Source organism: Salvia hispanica, chromosome 6 (assembly GCF_029641045.1).
Source record: "Salvia hispanica isolate PSC_SH4W2 chromosome 6, Shi_PSC_v1, whole genome shotgun sequence".
Taxonomy (NCBI): Eukaryota; Viridiplantae; Streptophyta; class Magnoliopsida; order Lamiales; family Lamiaceae; genus Salvia; species Salvia hispanica.
Window position 1 is genome coordinate 48119765 of NC_142697.1, and position 20753 is coordinate 48140517.

Sequence of the window (20753 nt, forward strand, 5' to 3'; positions counted from 1 at the left end):
ATTTTGTTGATGTGGATTTGTCTCCTCTCTTGTGGAACCCAATTTTGTTATTTTTGTTGTCAAGAACACATCTCAACATTATACACAAATTTATATATGTGTGATGTTTGTTGATTTTGTGATGGAGAGTTTTTAAGCTTTTTGTACTATAACTCTATAAGAGGCACCTTGACATATAGTAGTCTCATTATGCTATAGTAAAAGTAAAAAATAGTTATGAATATAATATGTAAAATCTTATGTCCTGTGCATAGCACGGGTGATAACACTAATCATAACAAAGTGGAACATAAAAGGAAAGGGACGAAAGATGAATATCGACCGTCTTACTGCCAAAAGAGTCTTGCTCTCAAGGTTGGGTCGAAACATAAATGTGTTAGTTTCTCCGGTGGAAGCTCATACTCACGCTATTGGATAGAGGTCATAATGCCGAACCCAAGAAGACGCCAACGAACCCAAGGGACACTGGATTTTTAGCTAACGAACCTCTTTTAGTTTATTCCGAAATTACGACTAACGAGCCCAGTGTTGAATTTAAGCAATTGAACACCATTGTTTAGAGATAGATAGATAATCTTTTTGTATGTGTACACATGACAGTCGAGGAATAAGTATTGGGATCAAACTAACTTGATAAATATTTCATTCATTAGTTGAAAATAAAAGAGGTAAATAAAACATAAAATGAACACCCATATTTAGTCATAAAATGGGAGTATTAATTTGTCCTAACCTAATTAGGAAACAAAAAACTAAATAAGTTGTACTATAAATTGTGTAGTCTATACACATAGCAAGTAAGCCATAAGCATCAGCCGAAAACGAGGGGCGAAATCGTAAGTTCACTTCCTTCACCACAGCAAATCAGCAATGCCTCTACTCACTTCTTACCACTCTGCAACATATCTCAACACACAGTGGCAATCAATCACCAACTGCAAACTCATCTGATAAAAATCGGAACCATGGTTTTACATAGAAAAGTCGAGATCGTACCTTCCCAATCGTGAGAGCTTGGGCTCGTGGAGCAGTAGGTCTTGAAGCGTCGTTTCCTTGGAAGGAGAACTGCAGTAGACACGAGAGCAAACGCGTCTTACTGGTCATCTCAAAATAAATAAGCACGAATACGACAAGTTAACACAGTTCTTGGATATGAAGAGATCAACCTGTGAATGAAATCGAAGGAGAGAAGCCTGTGGCGAATGGTGTAGTCGCTGTCAACATAAGTCACAACGAGGTTACCAGCATCTGGGTGGGGCCAGCTCCTGGACGTAGGGAATCGCAGTAGGAATGTTCCAGGATCTTGAAGACCTCCTGGGCCCTGAAGTGTAGATTCCGCTTCTTCTTTGGTGATAAACCCCTCGATCCATGTAGGAGACCTTGAATCCCACATTGCGTTAACCGCACTTTGTGACAAAGTAAAAGCTACTGGGAATAGCCACGACCACATTCTCTCGAAATCTTCTTGCATAACGACATCCTGGCAGCCTGCTATTCTCCTCAAGCACTCAAGGTCCTGCGAGTTTAAGAGGATCAAATAGTTATCCTAACTTGAACTTCATATAAATGCACAACTTTTGGTAGAATTGATTATCACGAAACGAGTAACCAGATAACGCGAAGTGAACGAACGTGATATGAAATAAAACATAATTTTACTCGTTTAGTTTGTTTCTTGTGCCTGTCACATGAGAGAGAGAGGAGCGAGACCTGATCCATTAAAGGACGAGTAGAGCAGGCTATCTTCATGAATTGTTCATTAATGATGAAAACGAGATTCTCCCATAGAACGTGGTGGTTGTTCCCTGATACTGACGTCCAGACTTGAATCCCCTCCTCGACCAATCTCTTCGCCATTTTGATTTGATGCCTGAAACATACAAGCTTGCTTCACTGATGAATGAAAATATTTGAATAAAACGATAAAAGGCAAAATGGAAGCAGCTCAACCGTAAAAAGTGAAAATCATACAGGGAGAGGGAGTATTATTCATCTCTTAAAGATCTTGCCAAGCATGGAGGGCTCGTACAAGACGCGAGGGCTCGTACAAGACGCCAGTTACAAGATCTCATAAGTAATTCTCGATGAATAAATCTAACAAACGAATGTTTGATTGTAGTTGTGTGAGTGTGTGTGTGAGAGAGAGAGAGAGAGAGAGAGTATATTACCTGTGATGTAAGCATCCAGAGAACAGGGAAACCTGCTTTGCAAAATCGGCTAGTTGCTCTTCTGAAGCTGGAATAGCAATTTCCTTGAGAAGATGGCATTTCTCCGCTGGACCACCCAGGCAGTATTTGAATATTATCAAATCTGAGATCGGACTCGGAACACTGAGCACGCTTCTCGGGTCAGAGTTTGTTGCTTCGCTATTATCAGAAGCACATGAATTGTTCTCTGTTCCACAATGATCTTCCGGTTTCCTCTTCATACTCCTTGCATGTGCGTTGCCCTAATTCCGACAAATCATTGAATCTTAGGAATTACGTATGGATGATCAAACGAAACATATGTTGAGGATAAAGATAACGAAAGAGATCCCAATGTGGCACACAATTTTCAAAATGAGTGTAAAGAAACAAAAAAGGATAAGAAATCAACATATGGTCGAAAAAGGCTTAAAGGCTACCTGATTAGCAGTCCAAGCACGAGAGTGGTGAACTTTATTGGCTTGCCTACCTTCTTCTTTGAACATCACAAACGGCACATCTTGTCCTAATTTGATCCTCTTTGATGATGGACTTGGTTTGGCTTCACGAATAATATTGGTGATAAGTTGCATTGATCCATCATCGGGACTAGGCGATTCACATTCGTTACCATGGTAAGTTCTACTGGATGACTTTCTCAGCGTAATAGAAGCTGTTCGTGCACTCCTGCCACGTGAAACACAGCGAATAGGCAGAGATAGGGTCTCAAGAAAAGGGTAATTTCCCAATCTTGGAACGTTGAACTTTATCTGGAACAGCCTGTTGTCACACTTCGAAGAAAGCTGAAATGCAAAAATTGAAGAACTCAGTATCACTATATGTAAGAACAAATACCCATAGATGAAGGTTTCGATGTATTTCTGAGTTCACCTCCTTATAAACCCCTAACACTATATTGAAAGAGGTAAGAAGACGACTCAATGCAGACCTGTGATATCTTGAGCTTAACAGAGGCACGCCCGTTGATCAGTTTGCATGGTCTCTCATGAGAAGCATATTCGATACCATCACAGTTCATAAGAAGGGGAGGTTCCGCATCAGTAGTTTTCTCAACAGGGACACCATTGTCGGCATAGAGGAGAGAAGCAACAGCCTAAGATGAAGAGAGCAGCATGCATGTAAATACAAAGTTATAATGGTGAGATTATCAACTATAAGGAGACGGAGATCGGATACCTCGAGTTCTTTGCTCACTGGACCACCAAATGCATCCAATAGCACAACGTCCAGAGAAAATATCCTGCGGCAAGATGCCTGTTTTTTGTATTTTTCACAAGAGAAAATAGATTAAAGGAGATAGACATTTTGATTTTGAAAGGAGGTATCAGTGATTCATATACGGATGAACAAAAATAAAGGGTGCTATGATCGATTTTACCTTGCCCCCAACGATGCTCCACACACTGTCACTGCCTTCTTCAATCTCCGATGCACTTGAATGGTCAATTGCCAGATATAACGGAGGATCCTGGGCATCATTAGGGGAAACAGTCTCAGAAACAAAGGAGTAGCTCATACCAAGAAAATAACTAATTTCAATTGATAAACAAACCTCGACATAGTGGTTTTTAATAGACGGTTCACGGAACAGGACACCAAGCCCATGAACATAGCCATGTAATTTATCTTTATTTTCTTCGGGGCATGTCAAGCATATATTTTTCAATCCCTCTTCATGCAAGTCCTTGTTAACTGAGCAGGTCAAAGGATTTTCTCCGACAATTTCTCCATCTACGTGAAGCCTCATAAGATCCCTTGAGACCTGAAATAGAATTCCCAAGCTATCAGGTTCGCCCCATTAGGCATAAGAAAAAGAAAATGACGTACACTAACTCACAACTTCACGAGTTTTAAGAAAGAAAGGTTAAACTATGAAGTAAGTCAGTAGTAGCACAGAAAAATATAAGCAAGCTGCATTAATATTTCTCATTTCCCAATTCCCATTTTATGTTTCTACCTTGCAGTATTGATCTTATAATGGAAAAATATAATAAGCTGCATCAATAGAAATACCTTCTGATCAAGTAATAATGGCTAGTACAGTCTCTAGTAATAGATTCAGTTATTTTTAAGATGAAGTCGAAGCAATCACCACATATATAATGGAGAATCGAGTTAGTTAGAATTTGACAACCAAGATCAACGAAAAATCATCATTCCTTTTAGTAGATCAATTCATAGTAACTACTGTATTATCATAGGAAAGCATAACACCGATAGAAAACCAAATACCTCACACGCAACGTGAACCCATTTCTTCATAGGGAACTCAGCCTCAGTGGTAATACATGGAACATCAGTCAAGGGAATACGATTGTCGGGATTTAGAGCCTCTTTGTACATAAACAGCAACTGAAAGAGCTTCATTTTCTTCTCGTCGTCCAAGTACAAGAAAGGCGGATTACAATCGACATCTGGATGCTTCTGCATAATGTTTATTCATCGAAACTAAGCTCACACCTCAAGAGAGAAGCAAGATGAAAGCCCACACTGTCACTCTCTCCAAACATAAACAAACAAAACACAATAACAACACAATCACCTAGCACCATACCACAATCTCTCTAATACACAACGTGATAACATAAAATGACATAAAATTGAAAACAAAAGTATCCAAACATCCCACATTTACTTAATCCACCTAAATCAGCACAAATGAAGAACACAAACCACAAGAATTCCCCAAATGCATAAAAAAACACACAAGCGCCTCAAAGATTCAAACTTTCTTGAGTAAAGCGAAGAACCCTGCTCCATCATCAACAGAAAAGGGGAACTGAACCTGAACCAGAACGGAAGAGGGGAAAGAAGCACAATCATCAATGTAAATCCAGAAACAGAGCGCAAAACATCCATCTCCCTCTTCTCCATCGTCTTCTCTCCTGAAATCCACTTTGAGATTCCGCAGGGAAACATAATCTCGCTCCTCCGCTCCACTGAAATCGCTCATTTTCCCCCAAAATTTTGCTTGATCAAAACTTCAAACGCAGAAGCCCTTTGCGAGAATCGGCAGAATTTGAAGATGGGTTGGATTAAAGGTTCCTTTTTTTTTTCTTTTTTCCTGCAATTTCGGTTTGTTTTGTGGGGAAGTTGAGAGTGGAGATGTTGTGACGGCTGTTAATTGACGGTTGGTAGAGTCTTCGGCAGTTCGGCTTCAGGTCTTTTCCCCCGCTTCTAAAATTTGGGTTTTGCTTCCATGTTTCGCACCTAAAATATACTTCCGTCCACCATTAGGAGTCTCATTAATGGGCGACACGAGTTTTAAGAAATGTTAAGAAAAGTGGGTGGAAAAAAGTTAGTGGAATAAAGGTCCCACTTGTATATATTAGTTTTAAATGAAATGTGAGTGGAATGACTTAGTGGAAGGTGGGACCCTATTACCATTTATGGTAAAAGTGAACCGGGAGTCTTATTCGCGGACGGACTGAAATGGAAAAACGGGACTCTTGTTCGCGGACGGAGGGAGTGAAAAATATAGGGTCCCAATAGCAAAATCTATATTTGAGGGAAATTTAAAAAAAAATCATAAAGTCTGGGAATGTTGGCGATTAACTGACAAAATTATATTCCGTCTACACATACATTTACATATAACACTTTCTTCGTAGCGAGATGCAATCGTTTAATTCATTGGAGGTGTGTGATTTCTCGAATGCTATTCGTCGTTTGAATGATTGATAAGTCCAAACTTCATAGTTCTTTTGATTAAATTTTATAGTTGTTGGACAGACTCTAACGATTGCACTTTTGGCTCAACAATGCAAATGCAAATGTTACTAGCCTTGCTATGGCGCGACAGCCTTGACCTAACTACAACCTTCTTCCTCTTCCTCTAATTTTCACTGCGTGTATAAGATCGACAATAAAAAAAAAGAAGATAAGATTAACTTCATCGGAATTGGATTGTGGTCGATGTTGTTGATTTTGGGGATTGGGCGGCAATTGGTGGGTGGAGGTTGTTTGCGCCGACAAGAATGCAACACAAAGGTATCGGTGACAGTGGGGTGGGATTCGTTTCATGTATACTTCATCCGTCCCTTAAAATTAAAGATTTTGGAGATTGATATGTGTTTTGAATCTTTTGATGCGAAAAATTGAAATTTTTCCAAAACTAGATATGAACATTCTCCTTTCTTTTAGAAGAAAAAGAGAGTGGGCATTTTATTCTTAAAATAAGAAAAAAAAAATCACCAAGGTCCAAGGATAAGATTTATTATCAAATATGAGTATATTCAAAGAAGGGAGTATATATAAAGAAGAATCAAATAAAAACCTTTACTTTTGAGTTATATAGATATAGATACCAATAAAGGCCATTCATCTTGTATCATCTACTAAAAAATGCAATATCATGAAATCAACATGAATAATCTTCATTGCAAATAAAAAATCGAAACAACAACAACAACGAACCATATCAATATGCCAAAACTACAATTTGTTGGGATACAAAGCTGCCTAAATTCCAATACTAGACAGATAGAAGAGATGAGAGATTTGCCTTGCAACTATGCATCTTGTTTCTCGTCTCGATCTGTCTTGGGGATGTCTCGTCTCCAAATCCCAGCCAACGCACTACCAAAGATCGAATGGCACACGCTGGAAACTGCGCATGGCACAGCTGTCAACGGGTTCCCAAAGTGTTTCGCAAGGACCACTCCAAGCACCGAGTTCTGAAAAAACAGACATCATAAGCAGTAGTTGTCACAAGAAATCGTGTTTCTAGAAATCTCTCGGTTTTTACCTGCATTCCAACCTCGATGGAGATTGTTCTCGAAGAGGATACGTCGATCCCCAGCATTCTCGAAAGCACGTATCCGAAGAAGAACCCCGAAGTGTGAAGAAGGGCAACTGCAAGAACTACCTGGAGGCCAGACGTGAGGATTGCGGAGGAACTCTGAGCGATTGCATTTCCACAAAGGATCGCGACAGTTGCCACAGCGATGGGAGGCATTACAGGGGAGACAATCTTAACAAGGCCCCGGAAGTACTGATTGAGAAATGCGCCAGCCAGAACCGGGAGAAGCACAACCTGAAAACACAATAGTAATCCGGTTAGGGCATTACCTGATCATCATCCGTGAGCACCGTTTTCGTTAAGTCCAGCTAGCATTAGTTTGATTCTAAGACATTAAATATCACCATTGATGGCACTAATTTTACAAGTTACATACAAATCAAAGCCTGATTTCATTTTCTCCATAACCTCAAAAAATCAAGATTTGATTTTTATGTTATTTGTGAAATTAATGACATCCAAAATCATTTTTTAGGTATGAGAATTAAATCAAAGGATAAAACAAAAAAAAAATAATGCCAGTGCGAACTAAACGAGAATGGTAGTATGGTACTCTCGGATAGTGCCCCGTGCTCACATGAGATATGTAACATAGCATTACTCTATCTATATATGAATAAATATGTATTCTGATTGCTACCAGCAGCAACATAGTCGTCGTACCTGCAAAGTCGACATGAATAGCTCTGCTGCGTCAACGGCAACATATTGGCCTGCGAGTTTCGCTGTGAGAAAAGGAGTCATAACCTACCAAAGAAGGCCAGAAGTTCAGTTTGAAGCAGAAAGATGCAAAGAGATAAGTAGTAACAAAAGATTAACATCCTCGTGCTTAGAGCTAGACCACACGATACTCGTGCTTACCTTAGTATACTATAATTGCGTTGTACACTTGCGATACAAATAAGCAAACAAAGAAGTGCATCAAAGATATAAACAACTCAATTCAAACAGTAAAATCCTCAAACTTTTCCCTTAAAAGGTGCAAATAGAATTCGAGTCACTACTAACCACAGCAGAGAGCGTACTTGCAGCCGTCATCAACACGGAAAGAGCCACATTTCCGCTGTGGTATCACAGCTAGTCAGCACTTGCAATCAACATATTCGATCAACTAAAGACGGCCATTGCAATGATTTACCTACCGTGCAATGTATGTAACGATGTTACTGGCTGTCCCTGTAAGAAAAAAGACGTATATATACTGAAAAGCTTGTGGCACGAGAGAATAGCCAATGGATATAGTTGATAGCAGTTACCTCCGGGGCAGCATCCCACCAGTATCAAGCCGGCTGCATAATATGACGGCAAGTTTAAGAGCTTGCTCACAAAATATCCGGATAATGGCATTATCTGCAACCAAAATCCTCTCCTCTAAGCTTGCATCACGAATTAAACGAACATATCATTCGAATTCATCACACGACATGTGGTATCAACAAGTAACATGCTAAGGTTTGCAAAAAACAATAGTTCCTTGTTGTGCTTAATCCAAGCAAACATCTCTCCTTGTTGAGAAAAGGGCATTTAGAAGTGTGTATTTGGATGTGGAATTTAATTCCATTTCAAATCTTCCCAATTCTATATTTTGAAGTCTATAATCTTCCAAACAATGGTAACATTGACACACTATACACACACACTACATACACAATATAGGACATTTAATGCATACACACTCACACACACATAAACACACACTACATACACAATATTTATTGCACATTAATGCATACTCACACACAACTCCGAATGTATAGAAAAATAATATACTCCCTCCGTCCACGAATAAGAGTCCCGGTTCATTATTACCATAAATGGTAAAGAGACCCCACATTCCACTGACTCATTTCACTCACATATCATTTAAAACTAATATATACAAGTGGGACCTCTATTCCACTAACTATCTTCCACCCACTTTTCTTAACATTTCTTAAAATCGGCGTCATTTAGAAACACTCTTAATCGTGGACGGAGGGAGTAGATACCTAATGTAGACCAATAAATGGTAGGAAAAAATAATTATTTAATTAAAGTCAATGTCAAGTTTCAATCTTTTTCACTTACCAAACAAAATTTTTGAAATTAAGGAGTTCAATTTTACATCAATTGCTTAAAATAGATTAATAACATTACTACCATAATTTAAATTTCAATTTCAACACAATTTCAATGAGAGAAAGGAAGATAGATACCGAATACTGCAAGAAGAATCCAGCAAACAGCTCCTTAGGCATAGCGAGGGCGCCGCGGAGATCATCGAAGGTGAGCGTCATGCCCATTCCAAGCATGGTGAGGGTGATGCCCATCACCGTCAGCTTCGGCTGCATCCAATTGAAGGAGCTCGGCCGCAGCAGCCCTAGCAAGCACCCCAGCGCCACCCACACCGGAAATGCGGTCGACACCGCCTCCCCGGCCGCCTCGATCCAGCTCCTCTCTTCTGCAGTCACGGCGTTCGACGAATTGCCGCAGTGAGTGGGTTTCAATTCGGGGCGGCGCGCTGCGAAAAGGGGCTTCGGAATTTGAAATTGAGATTGGGATTGGGGATTGTGGAGTTTGATTGAGATCGGTGAGAAGTGTGATTTAGGCGAACGCGGCGGTGGAGGTCTGCGGAGGAGAGCGTAGATGGGTGAGTGAGATTTGGCGGTGGTCAACTCCATTGTTGGATTTCTCCGATGCGGCGGCGGTGGCTTTTGCTTTCGGAGTAGACTTCTAGAGTGACACTTGGCTTACTGATATTAGTCAATTCAATTGGGCAACGCACGTCACAACAAAATTACACACAAAAAAAAATTAAAAAAAATAAAATAAAAATAATAATAATAATAATAATAAGACGTGTCTTTCTTAATTTTCCTTTTTTTTATATTTTTTTTAAGTGGTCAATTTGAATTTTATTATTGTTATTCTCTTTGAATTAATGCAATTAATTTAATTTTCACCTATTAATTTGCTTCAAAATGAGCAATTATATAATTTGTTGTAATTTAATACATTCAAAATGAGGAAATAGTCTTCTAAGTGTCAGCATTTTGTAAGTCTTATTGATAAAAATTATATAGAGACCGAGTTCCTAACTTTGTTAGTGCTATAAGTCTATTTGATATCGATTACTAGGTATGGAAAAGATGGTGATTGGATTCAAGTGATTGCTGATTTCTAGGCCTATTGCATTATCTTTGATTTAGTTTTTAAATTAAGAAAGTTAGGATTTCATGGGATATGAATAAGTCAGGGATTGATTGAATAAATGAATTAATTAGAGCAAATTTGGTGGGATTATTGTCTAGTGCAGAGTTTGAAGAATGTATCCAGAGAGATCAAAGCTATTAGGCGGTGAAAACCGAGGCCTCGTGAGAGGATCGCTCCATAACACTATTTTCTCCTTAATAAAATAAAAATTATCCAAAATTGTATAAAATAATAATTTAATAAATCATTAAATCTAGTAATTCAATTGATAGTCATCTACACATTGATGTTAAACCATGCTAAAATCCCAACAAATAGAGCTAATATCATTAGGCTATCTGCATAAATAAAACATTAGGCTATCTGCAAGTTAGTCTAACATATAATAGTAAGATCGACTGGCCTTCTGCTCCCGGTCCTCTTTCGACTCGTGTTTGTTGAATCTAGGCAGCATATTCGCGGGGTCACTTCTGACTGTGATATCCAAGTGCTACACATGGAACAAATATGTTATTGGAAGAACTGAATTTCTCAAAAATTAGATGTGAATGTGATGCATGTTGGCTTACAGATAAGAAGAGGTTCATTCCGGTCAATAGTGGTTGAGGTGGACTGGCAACGCAATCAATCGATGGCTTTCCCTCGTACACGATCACCCTATCAGCAAGGTACGTTGCCATGGTTATATCATGCTCCACAACTAATGCAGTCTTCTTCGTGTTTCGTATGAAATTCTTGATGACATTTGCAGCAACAATCCAACTCTCTGAGTCAAGATATGTACTTGGTTCATCTATCAGATATATATCAGCTGGCTGCACCCACACCCAAAGTGTAAATAACACATTTTAGCATTATTGATTTCTAAATTTTGTTAATTGAACATAAAAAAAAAGAAACAGAACAAATTTAGGTCTTGAGTAATACTCCCTCTGTCCCGCTTTAGCAGTCCCATTGACTTTTCTACACTCGTTTTGTAAAAATGATAATAAATAGTTAAAGTGGAGAAATAATAAAACAAAAAGAGAATAATGTAGATAAGACTCGTCTCTATATTATTCTCTTTTTTACTTTATTATTTCTCTATTTTAACTATTTATTATTACTTTTACAAAACGAGTGCAGAAAAGTCAATGGGACTGCTAAAGCGAGACGGAGGGAGTATTGAACATGACCTCACCTTTCCAAGACAAAGGGTGAGAGAAAGCTTCTGTAATTCTCCAGCAGAAATGTCCCTAACATTTTTAGCCATAAATTTTTGAATCGATAGAGGCTCAAACACATTGGATACGAAACGAGGATTCCTGATCGCATCAGGAATCCTCGCACACAACAGCATTCCGACTGTACACTCAAACTCCAGTTTAATACCGATTCTCTCTTGCTTGTAAGAGACGTTGTACTCAGGAATTTCGACATCAGATCCTTCTACCGAATCAGGCTTTAAAATGCCAGCCTGACATTCGGAACGACAACATTGTTAATTCAGCATAAATTAACATGTTTGTTGAAAGCAAACAAACTATACAACAAATGTACCAGCATGTGTAGGAAGGTCGTCTTTCCCGTCCCATTTTCTCCGAGCATCACAATAATTTCTGAATCGGTGAATTCCCCCTGAACAACCTTGAGCCCGAACTTTCCCCCCCGAGTTATAGTCATGGTTGGATACTTGTATCTAGCACATGTTTCAATTTCCACATGACTTTCTTGTGGAGTCTCTGCAACCTGCAAGGAGGAGTGCATTTTATGGGAATCGGCATATATCTCAGTTTTTCGATATACTACGCGTTAGGACTTACCATAAAAGGTTCATATCTAAACCCGAGATTTTCGGTTGGCACAAACCGAGCCAGGAAAATATTTATCCCTTCTCTAGCAGAGAATGGAAGAGTTACCACACCATACACACCGGGTTCCCCATAAAGGCAGCATATGAAATCCGACAAATAATCGAGCACGCTAAGATCATGCTCTGCCACAATCACATAGCTGAAAACAAAGATGACAAATCATAACCGTGCACATTTTCAGTTAACAGAAAAAAATGAACATCACTGACTTATTCGGTCGAACCAAGGATCTGACAACTTGGGCAGCTTTTAGCCTTTGTTTAACATCAAGATAGCTCGATGGCTCATCGAATAAAAAGATATCTGCATTCTGCAGAGCAGTGATAGCTATCGAAAACCTCTGAAGCTCTCCACGAGATAAATCTTCCACATTACGGTCCATAACCTGAATCAAGTCAAGGTCAGCCGCGAGTTCTTGTTTCATATCTTTCACCTTATCTGCCAGAGAAAGAAGTTGCCCAACGTTGCCTTGAACACGTTCGGGTAGGTACTCAACGTACTGGGGCTTGCAGATTACCTGAGAATCAATGCAGCAGTCAACACAAAGAGTCAAAGAGATGTGACAGATTAAAAAACTATTGAGAGAAATAAATTTAAAGGCATGTAAACTAACAAATTATGACAAAATATAGAGCTATTACTGCATTTGCATTTACTAGTATAAGGCAAAAAAAAATCCATCTATGTCAATAAAAGAAGATTTAAATCTTAATAATATTAAAGATAAGCTTAGGATAATTTACAAGCTTAATTATGATAAGAAAACTCAATGCTACCTTAGTTACTTGAGGCAAATAAACCCCATCACCATTATAATGTAAAATTGTAAACAAATGAAATAATGTGATATCAAAGCCATGCAACTTGGTAGTTCACTTACTCAATAGAAGTATATGCAATTATACATATATATATATCAAGAAATGCAAGAATGGGTAAGAATCGAAACCATGAAAGCAACTAACATTCAATTTTTCGACATAAATACGGTTGAAGTAATCGTGCAGCTCTGATCCTTTAAAATGATCCAAAATTTCTTGCAAATCAGGAGGATTCTGCAAACATGTATAGAGAGAAAATGTCAAGGAACATGCTAAGAAATGAAGGGTAGTTGAATAGGTAAAGAAAGTTACATGAAGGCGTCCCAAGTTAAATTTGAACTTCCCAGACAAAAGTCGAAGTGAAATAGATTTTCCTGTGCCATTATTTCCCACGAGGCCCAAAACATGTCCAGCTCTCGGTGCAGGTAAACTGTGAAAACGTTGCACAAGTTAGAAAGCAAGATAGTTGCCTATGAAACTGCAATTCCACAAACAAACCTGTGCAATTTAAAGGAGTTAGGGCCAAAACAATGGATCCTATCCTCGTTCTGATCCGACATCTCTCTCTATTCGACTGGTTTGGTTTCCGACGAGATGAAATTAAAATTAACAAAAACCCTAACCCTAATTGAACTGGTTTGGTAGAGAATGTGTTAGAGGTAGATGTATTTCATTGCTGATGATTTTCTTGTTCTGAGCATGTCGCCTTTAAATAGGGATTACAGAATACTTGTACAAGGAAAATATGATGACAATGGAAGGGAGAATAAATCTAGGTGTATCAATCTATTTTTGGTGTGATACGTTTTCCTTTTCTGACATAACAAATTAGGTAAGTCATCTGACTAGAAAAACTCATATAACTACTTTATTTAGTTCAATGTCGTTTAACCATGCATGTAGTATTAATTGGGGCGATTTATTACCATGTAAACGAATTAAAATAATTGAATGTTTATGCATTTAAAGGTGGAATATTTTGTTTATATGCAAAATCAAAATCAAGCTCTCTCCATCTCACATACACATACTCGATTATTTTGCACTAATGTGACTCTTTCAAAATCCGTGGATTTTGGGGAGTGTTTGTAATACGAGTACAACTATGGAGCGCGGGGAAGTGCAGCCACTCGAAGCATTCGTGGAGCAGGAACTCGTCCCAAATTTCGTAATAGGTAAAGTATGTATAAATTAGGAATGACTTTCCATATTTAGTACTATTACACTAATTTTGGTAGACGGACAAAAATGAAAAGATGAAAGTTATTTTGTGGACGAAATAAGTACTAGTAAATTGGACCATATTAAAATCTTCCTACCAATGTAGCTCAACAGGATTAAAAATTGCTTGATGCTACTGTAGTACTGTAGCTTTAGGCTATCTGCATAAATGAAACCATAAGAACTATTGGATATAATACAAGAAATAAGTAATTATTCCCTACGTCCCGCTTTAGGAGTCCCGGTTGGAATAAATTAATAAAAAATGCCTAGAAAGTGTTAAAAATGTGTTAAAAGTGGGTCCCAACATCCACTATAATATTTATTTATTGGACACTCAATTAAAAGTGGGTCCCAACATCCACTACAACATTTATTTATTACACACTCAAACACTTTTTTCTTAAAACATGTGCTGACTCAACTGGGACTCCTAAAGCGGGACGGAGGGAGTATTATTCCAGTTTCTTTCTTTCTTCAATTTTTCAATTTTTGTGGAGCCCGTGAATGAAATTAAGAAGGCTCAAACGGTGGGTCATTAAATTCCCAACGGCTAATTATATCAAAATAATACTAAAAATTGGCCCACATTTCACATGAAAACAATTGTTACAAATCCCATGTATACTATATAGTGTAACGTCTAAATAAATTCATTTAGCCAAAAAAATATATTTCAAGAAGATGGAAGCATTGTGGAATTTGGAAGAAAAATGGAACCTATCAACCGAAAAGGCCATAGCCATAGCCATATTCACATGCGCCTCTTTCCTACTCATCGGAATATGCGTCGCCGCCGCCGGCGCATGGCGGCGGCGGCGGAAGAGCGAGCCGTGCAAGGAGGCGGCGCCGCGGAGGAGTGCGGCGGTGGAGGTGCTGTTGGGGTCGGTGGGGTGGAGCAGGCGGCGGGGGAGCGAGTGGGAGGAGAGCCGGCGGCCCGTGGTGGTGGTGAAGAGGGAGGGGCAGAGCCATAACTCGGCCGCGGCCGCGGCGGTGTGGCAGCGGCCGATTCTGATGGGTGGGAAGTGTGAGCTGCCGAGGTTTAGTGGACTCATTCTCTATGATCAAAGAGGCTCTCCACTTCATCAATGTCAGCATGGAATTATGTGCAAACAGGTTTATTCTGCTTTATATCATCCGTTTCAGTTTGCAAGATTATATCTCGTAATTAAATATATAATATGTTTGGTGGGTCACGAAATTTAATCTCATAACTCAATTTGATACGTACTACTCCCTCCGTCCTCGATTAGGAGTCACACTTTTCTATTTTGGTCCGTCCCCAATTAAGAGTCTCGTTTCATTTTTACCATAAAATAATTAGTAGGTCCCACATTCCACTCAACTCAATTCACTCACATTTTATTATAAAACCAAAATAAAAAATGGAAAATGAGCCACTCACCATTTAAAAGGCCTCATAAGGGGGGGTTATCCATCCTTATATAGAAGAGATAGGATCATCATCAAGCCGATGTGGGACAAGGATTTGGAGAATTTAACATGACTCATATTTCACTAACTTTTTCAACTAACTTTTCTTTACATTTCTTAAAACTTGTGCCCGGTCAAAGAGTGACTCTTAATCAGAGACACATATTTTATTAAGGAAACTGTACACTACCTTAGTTAATTTGTTTGTCTTAGGTGGGCCTGATCTTGAGTCTAGGCATGAGGTGGGCTCGCTAAAAGGCCCATGTTAAAAGGGGGCCTGAAAAATATACTATAACACCCATTTATATGATATACATATAGAAGTAGTTCATTAAGTCTTTTTTCTCTATAAAGCCTCGTGAATTATGATACCCTATAACCTCTAGTTAGGTAATCGAATTTCAACACTCCCCTTTTTTTCTAAATCTATGACAAAGGGATTGTGAGTACACGAGAATTGTGCAAGAAGATCGAGTAATGAAGGATAGTATAAAAATTGAAAAAAAAATATCGTGAGGGTGAATCTTGGGAATGAATGTTTTGAAATTTGGAATGATAAGTGGACAGACTAAGCTATTAGTTTGTTCGTGGTTCAACTGGTTTGACACATTTGTGTATTATACTCCATATTCGAATTAATCATGTATATTTTAGATATTTTGTATGTGTAAGTAGTACTATTTTGTTCCTAACTAACATGGTTTTGTTTGGGTTTTGTTTGGGTTTTGTAGGAGATGATGTCTAGTAGTCCAACTACATTGAGGGATCTTCTATGAATTTAATTGGAGTTTTCAATTTAAGTTTGTAGTGAGATTTGTCCCAATTAAGTAATGTTAAACCTATGATGAAAGTGTAGTGGTGGAAATTATTATAAGCGCATATATTCATCATGGGATTTATGCAATATTTTGTCACTACTAAATATATAGTAGTAGTAGTACTTAGTTTCAGTTATGAATAATTTCATCTCCAAATTAATGTTGGATGAATGCGTAAATATCTATCCTCAATCTCATGCAAATTAAATAGATCGAATGGTTGAATTTGAAATAGATCAAATTAAATAGTAAAATGAAGTGATCAATGCCAGCAATAGCGTAATCGTGTTCACGTCGATTAAAATTAATTAATACTGTATATATGTGAATTAATGTAAGATGTACCTAATAGTATAAAACTAAATAAAACTGTAACGTGCACATATAAAAGATTGATATTAATATTCATCTAGCAGCTGACAGCAAATGTTGTTCAATAAATAATTACTTGAAGCTCATTGGCGGTTAATTGTAGTTCAAAAATTTTAATTAATTAATGAATAAATAAATTGTGTGAAAATACAAGATTTTTTAACTAATTATTTTCTACATGAATTATAATATATCTTGCTTCTAAATATACAAATTTTCAATTGTTCTAATTGTTATATCATTGTAAACTTGTAATCAATTTTAGCGAATTATCATTTGACATTAATCGTGGCTAATTAAATTGATAAGTCAATGTGATCATGCAGGTTAGCTGAAGCCAACTTAGATCCAATTATGTACGCAAACATTCAAGTCTTTATATTAGCATTAACTGGAGTGGTTGACAATTGTGTGAAAAATAATTAAAAATTAAAAATTAAAAATTTGTGTACTGTATTTTGGTAATAGTACTATATCTTTGAAAGTATTTAGCTAAGACATGTGCTTCCATGTGCAATGCCAATATTAATTTATTAATTTTATAGTTCTAGAACATGGACAACATTGGTAGGATGCATGTTTCTATAATAATTAATTAAAAATTGTAGCCAATAGCACAGTCACATATACTTGCGTTGATTAGTTGTCTTGATTTTATTAACACATACAAGATCTTTCTATGTACTATATTGCACCTTTAAAAATATACAGCTAGTTTTACTTCCAATAGAAGTCGATATAGTGTAAATTATAACTCTAAAGCCAGATTATTATTTTAAGTAGTTATAGAGATATTGTATCAAAGCCTAATTATATTGGACCTTTGTAAAATGTGTTTTGTTCGATAATAACCTTGATGGTTAGTTGTCAAACATCGTTCCTTAACTTTTGATTTCGATAATAAGATATTGATGCATGTGAAATGTGTTTCGGTTTCTTCGATGATTAGCAAACAAATTATAGAAAAATATTCATTTATGTGATATATACATTTAACCAAGTGACATACTAACTATTTAGGAGTATTATATTGTTAACTCAATGCTTAATTGCTAACCACAATTCAATAATAGCTATTAGATATTCAAATTAAAGGCCTAGATCATCAACCACAAAATGTCAATACGATCAACAAAAAACGTCAATAAGGCCATAGAATTAATTCCAAAAAATATCAATAGGGGTATTAATGTCAGTTAGTTATAACTAACTTTTAAAAGAAATCCCAAAACTTTAAATTCATATAACATATATCAAATTAAAGATAATTTTGTAAGGATTCCAACGATATACTACATGTATATGTTCCGACGTCAAAATTTGAAAAAAAAAATCTAGAATTTTCGTATTTTTCGTACACAGGTTAATGTTAATGCAGCTAAGATAATATGTCAATATAAAGCATATACAATGTCAATCCTAAATTGTGTTAACATTCTCAAAGCATTGTGTTGATATTTTCGAAACACTATATTGACATTTTCATCCAAAACCCTAATTTGGAGTTTTTTTTCTTTTTCGATTTAATTAATAAAAATGAAAATTATACGAGGCAAATTGTAGACCACACGTTTTCTAAAATCATGTGATCTTAAATTAGTTGTAATTAACAATTAAATGATATGTTAGCAATTGATCACTCACCTTCAGTATTTTATGTAAATAGTTTATGTTGAAATAACACTCAATGCCCCTTATACTCTCATCAATAAAAAATCATACATACATAATATATTAAGCAGTAAAAAGTTGTTAACTTGAAAAAATATTTAGCACAAATAGCTCAGACAGGAATAGATTCTAAGTACTTAGGTCAAATTGAAATCTCTAATTTTATTAAAAAAAATATTTCGTCTATATGCTATTCATAATACAATATTCATGTAAAGCTATAGCACTACTAATCTTTTTCTCCCTAAAGTAATACGAGCGACGTGCGAACAAACTACATAATTCAACATAATTATAATACGAATAAAGTATTAGGCACCCAATCTTCTTATATTATTGCAACATACACATGAATCTCGCCTAAAAATCTCAATATAATCACATTTGAGAAAGGAAAAAAACACGTTATATATTTAGAAAAAAAATCAACCCATAATCTTGTACTAGTATTTAAATATCAAGACCAAAAAATAACATTATTATGTATAAAGTATAATTTTGATACCTCAAGAATTTGTCATTAGCATTATTTATTTTATTTTATATATTTAGTGATATATTTTTATACAACATCATAAAAGTAAGTTCTTTTTATGCAAATTTATAACTAAATTGATTCATTAAATTGTAAAGCAAATAAATAGTCCAACTTATCGTAAATTCCAATCTAATTAGTAATCAAAGTCACACTATGCTTTATAGTAAGTTGGTTTTAGTTCATCTTACCCCATAGTAATTAAGTTGACAAAAAAAGTCTACGTATATTATGTCTCTAACCACAATAAAAGAAATTAATTACACCCCACAAATAAATAAATACAGTAAGTAAATTAAAACTTTTGACTTTTCGTAAACTACAATCAAATAAATTTTAACGTTTACTATATATACTAGTCCAAAAAAGACACTAGAATTATCTTCAAATGAAAAATCTTATGACAAACATAAATTAGAAATAAATAAATGAGGTGCTCTAAAGCAAAGTATAATATTCATTGAACTTGATGACAAACATAAACTTAAAAAGAAATAAATAGATGAATAATTTAGTTCTACTAACCCACTAACTGATTATTACTACTACTATTTATTAAAAAATCAGCCGTGTCGACTTATTGCTTTTATACCTTAATGTGGATAAATACAAATTAAATATTTATTGTTCATCAATAAAGTTTCCACCCAACTCTCTTGTGAATCTCCTCCACCTCCACTATATATTAAAGTACTACGTACATTTTCACACACAAAACACACCATCAACATCCTATATTCACAATTACATCCATCTATATTGAATAATGACGGATATAGGCGATCAAGAAATTAAATTTAATGAAGTTTTAGAAATTTATAAAAGAGAAAAAATTAAAAATTGAGATAACTTTAGTAAGAGTTTAGCCCTTCAAGCCCTTCCCTTAGATATATGTCTTTGTTGTTCTACTAAATTTGTTTTTTGAACTATCATTCACTACGACGTGAGATAACTTAGCTGGAGTTCACTCAATTGTTCGTCCGCTTAATAACAACGATCAACATATTGCATCCGCCTTCGATATACGTGTGATGAACTAAAAACCTGACAACGCTTATTTCTACAAGGAGAAAGAAGAGTCTATTAAGACGACTATTCCCTAAATTAAAACTGACAACGATTTTGTACAATCGTATATAACCCACAAATTTCGATTTTGAGATCCACCATGACTCGTATCCCGCCGTAGAAAAGGAAAGATTAAAAAAAGGGAAATAGCCAATCATACTAAGAATAACTTACCAAATTGATCTTGTAGATATGTCAAGATTTTTCTAAGAGCATCTCCAACGGCGGACGTCATGGAAGTCCGACCGGACGTCCGCCGTAGTGAGGAAAATGGTAGGACACGGACGTCCCGTGCGCCCGTCGGATGGGCTCGGATATCCGACCGACGGGCGGGCGGACGTCCGACAAAAAATTAATTTTTTTTTTATTAAAAAACTCCATAAATACAGCTCGTTGAAATTTTAATTCCGTAAATTGAATAATTGTGAATTTAATTGCGCGAAGTCCTAGTGATGTGAATGAGAAGTCCTAGTGATGAAATGACGTGGCAGGAAGTTTTTGTGGAAAGTCCTTGTGGAAGTCTTAGTAGGAAGGGCGCCACCGGAGATGCTCTAATGTTTGCATAATCAAATGCATATGGAAGGACAATTTGGTCATTTACCTATATTCCCTCTAATCCTTCTACCCACGAACAAACCACTTTTCCTCTTTATTCTTGTCACACATAATAAATTCTTTTTCCACACACATAAATTAATTATTTTATTACCATTATTTTTCTAATTAAACTAAATTTTAAAAAAGAAATAAAGAGAGAAAA

The 20753-nt window shown here is 36.5% G+C and overlaps 4 protein-coding genes across 5 annotated transcripts; 1 reads left to right on the forward strand and 3 right to left on the reverse strand.

The window, feature by feature from the left end:
• Positions 1-653: 653 nt before the first annotated feature.
• On the reverse strand, positions 654-5386 carry LOC125207057 (SH2 domain-containing protein A-like). Of its 2 annotated transcripts, XM_089060201.1 has the most exons (12): positions 4993-5385; positions 4440-4631; positions 3760-3969; positions 3586-3675; positions 3384-3461; positions 3136-3300; positions 2627-2989; positions 2169-2449; positions 1711-1870; positions 1167-1516; positions 997-1065; positions 654-895 (listed from the first exon to the last, which is right to left on the reverse strand). In XM_089060201.1, exons 1-12 carry the CDS (start codon positions 5158-5160, stop codon positions 877-879), a joined length of 2145 nt encoding a protein of 714 aa, XP_088916327.1. In that variant the 5' UTR covers positions 5161-5385; the 3' UTR covers positions 654-876. The 2 variants fall into 2 exon arrangements, with proteins under 2 accessions (XP_088916327.1, XP_088916326.1); XM_089060200.1 differs by lacking the exon at positions 654-895 and having other exon boundaries at positions 972-1065; positions 4993-5386.
• Positions 5387-6559: 1173 nt separating this feature from the next.
• LOC125207058 (putative sodium/metabolite cotransporter BASS1, chloroplastic) lies at positions 6560-9747 on the reverse strand. Its single transcript, XM_089060396.1, has 7 exons — positions 9204-9747; positions 8265-8358; positions 8151-8184; positions 8017-8071; positions 7672-7755; positions 6955-7242; positions 6560-6883 (listed from the first exon to the last, which is right to left on the reverse strand). Exons 1-7 carry the CDS (start codon positions 9666-9668, stop codon positions 6719-6721), a joined length of 1185 nt encoding a protein of 394 aa, XP_088916522.1. The 5' UTR covers positions 9669-9747; the 3' UTR covers positions 6560-6718.
• An 823-nt stretch (positions 9748-10570) lies between these two features.
• Positions 10571-13434, reverse strand: LOC125207059 (ABC transporter E family member 2-like). The gene is made up of 9 exons (XM_089061691.1): positions 13373-13434; positions 13187-13304; positions 13019-13108; positions 12263-12570; positions 12003-12192; positions 11740-11928; positions 11381-11656; positions 10770-11015; positions 10571-10690 (listed from the first exon to the last, which is right to left on the reverse strand). Exons 1-9 carry the CDS (start codon positions 13432-13434, stop codon positions 10571-10573), a joined length of 1599 nt encoding a protein of 532 aa, XP_088917817.1.
• A 1339-nt stretch (positions 13435-14773) lies between these two features.
• LOC148924123 (uncharacterized) lies at positions 14774-16484 on the forward strand. The gene is made up of 2 exons (XM_089060085.1): positions 14774-15211; positions 16261-16484. The coding sequence occupies exons 1-2, from the start codon at positions 14780-14782 to the stop codon at positions 16303-16305; spliced, it is 477 nt and encodes a 158-aa protein (XP_088916211.1). The 5' UTR covers positions 14774-14779; the 3' UTR covers positions 16306-16484.
• Positions 16485-20753: the final 4269 nt, after the last annotated feature.

What these genes read in the sequence shown, in the direction of transcription:
- LOC125207057 (XM_089060200.1), bottom strand. Translation starts at nt 5,160, where the DNA reads ATGAGCGATTTCAGTGGAGCGGAGGAGCGAGATTATGTTTCCCTGCGG. An exon ending in CCTCTTCCGTTCTGGTTCAG is followed by an intron (nt 4,632 to 4,992) that starts GTTCAGTTCCCC and finishes AACATTATGCAG; the next exon opens with AAGCATCCAGATGTCGATTG. An exon ending in CTCGTCCTTTAATGGATCAG is followed by an intron (nt 1,517 to 1,710) that starts GTCTCGCTCCTC and finishes TTAAACTCGCAG; the next exon opens with GACCTTGAGTGCTTGAGGAG.
- LOC125207058 (XM_089060396.1), bottom strand. Translation starts at nt 9,668, where the DNA reads ATGGAGTTGACCACCGCCAAATCTCACTCACCCATCTACGCTCTCCTC. An exon ending in ATCGTTACATACATTGCACG is followed by an intron (nt 8,072 to 8,150) that starts GTAGGTAAATCA and finishes GTGATACCACAG; the next exon opens with CGGAAATGTGGCTCTTTCCG. An exon ending in CCATCGAGGTTGGAATGCAG is followed by an intron (nt 6,884 to 6,954) that starts GTAAAAACCGAG and finishes CTGTTTTTTCAG; the next exon opens with AACTCGGTGCTTGGAGTGGT.
- LOC125207059 (XM_089061691.1), bottom strand. Translation starts at nt 13,434, where the DNA reads ATGTCGGATCAGAACGAGGATAGGATCCATTGTTTTGGCCCTAACTCC. An exon ending in TTAACTTGGGACGCCTTCAT is followed by an intron (nt 13,109 to 13,186) that starts GTAACTTTCTTT and finishes ACATGTTTGCAG; the next exon opens with AATCCTCCTGATTTGCAAGA. An exon ending in TTAGATATGAACCTTTTATG is followed by an intron (nt 11,929 to 12,002) that starts GTAAGTCCTAAC and finishes TCCTCCTTGCAG; the next exon opens with GTTGCAGAGACTCCACAAGA.
- LOC148924123 (XM_089060085.1), top strand. Translation starts at nt 14,780, where the DNA reads ATGGAAGCATTGTGGAATTTGGAAGAAAAATGGAACCTATCAACCGAA. An exon ending in ATGGAATTATGTGCAAACAG is followed by an intron (nt 15,212 to 16,260) that starts GTTTATTCTGCT and finishes TGGGTTTTGTAG; the next exon opens with GAGATGATGTCTAGTAGTCC.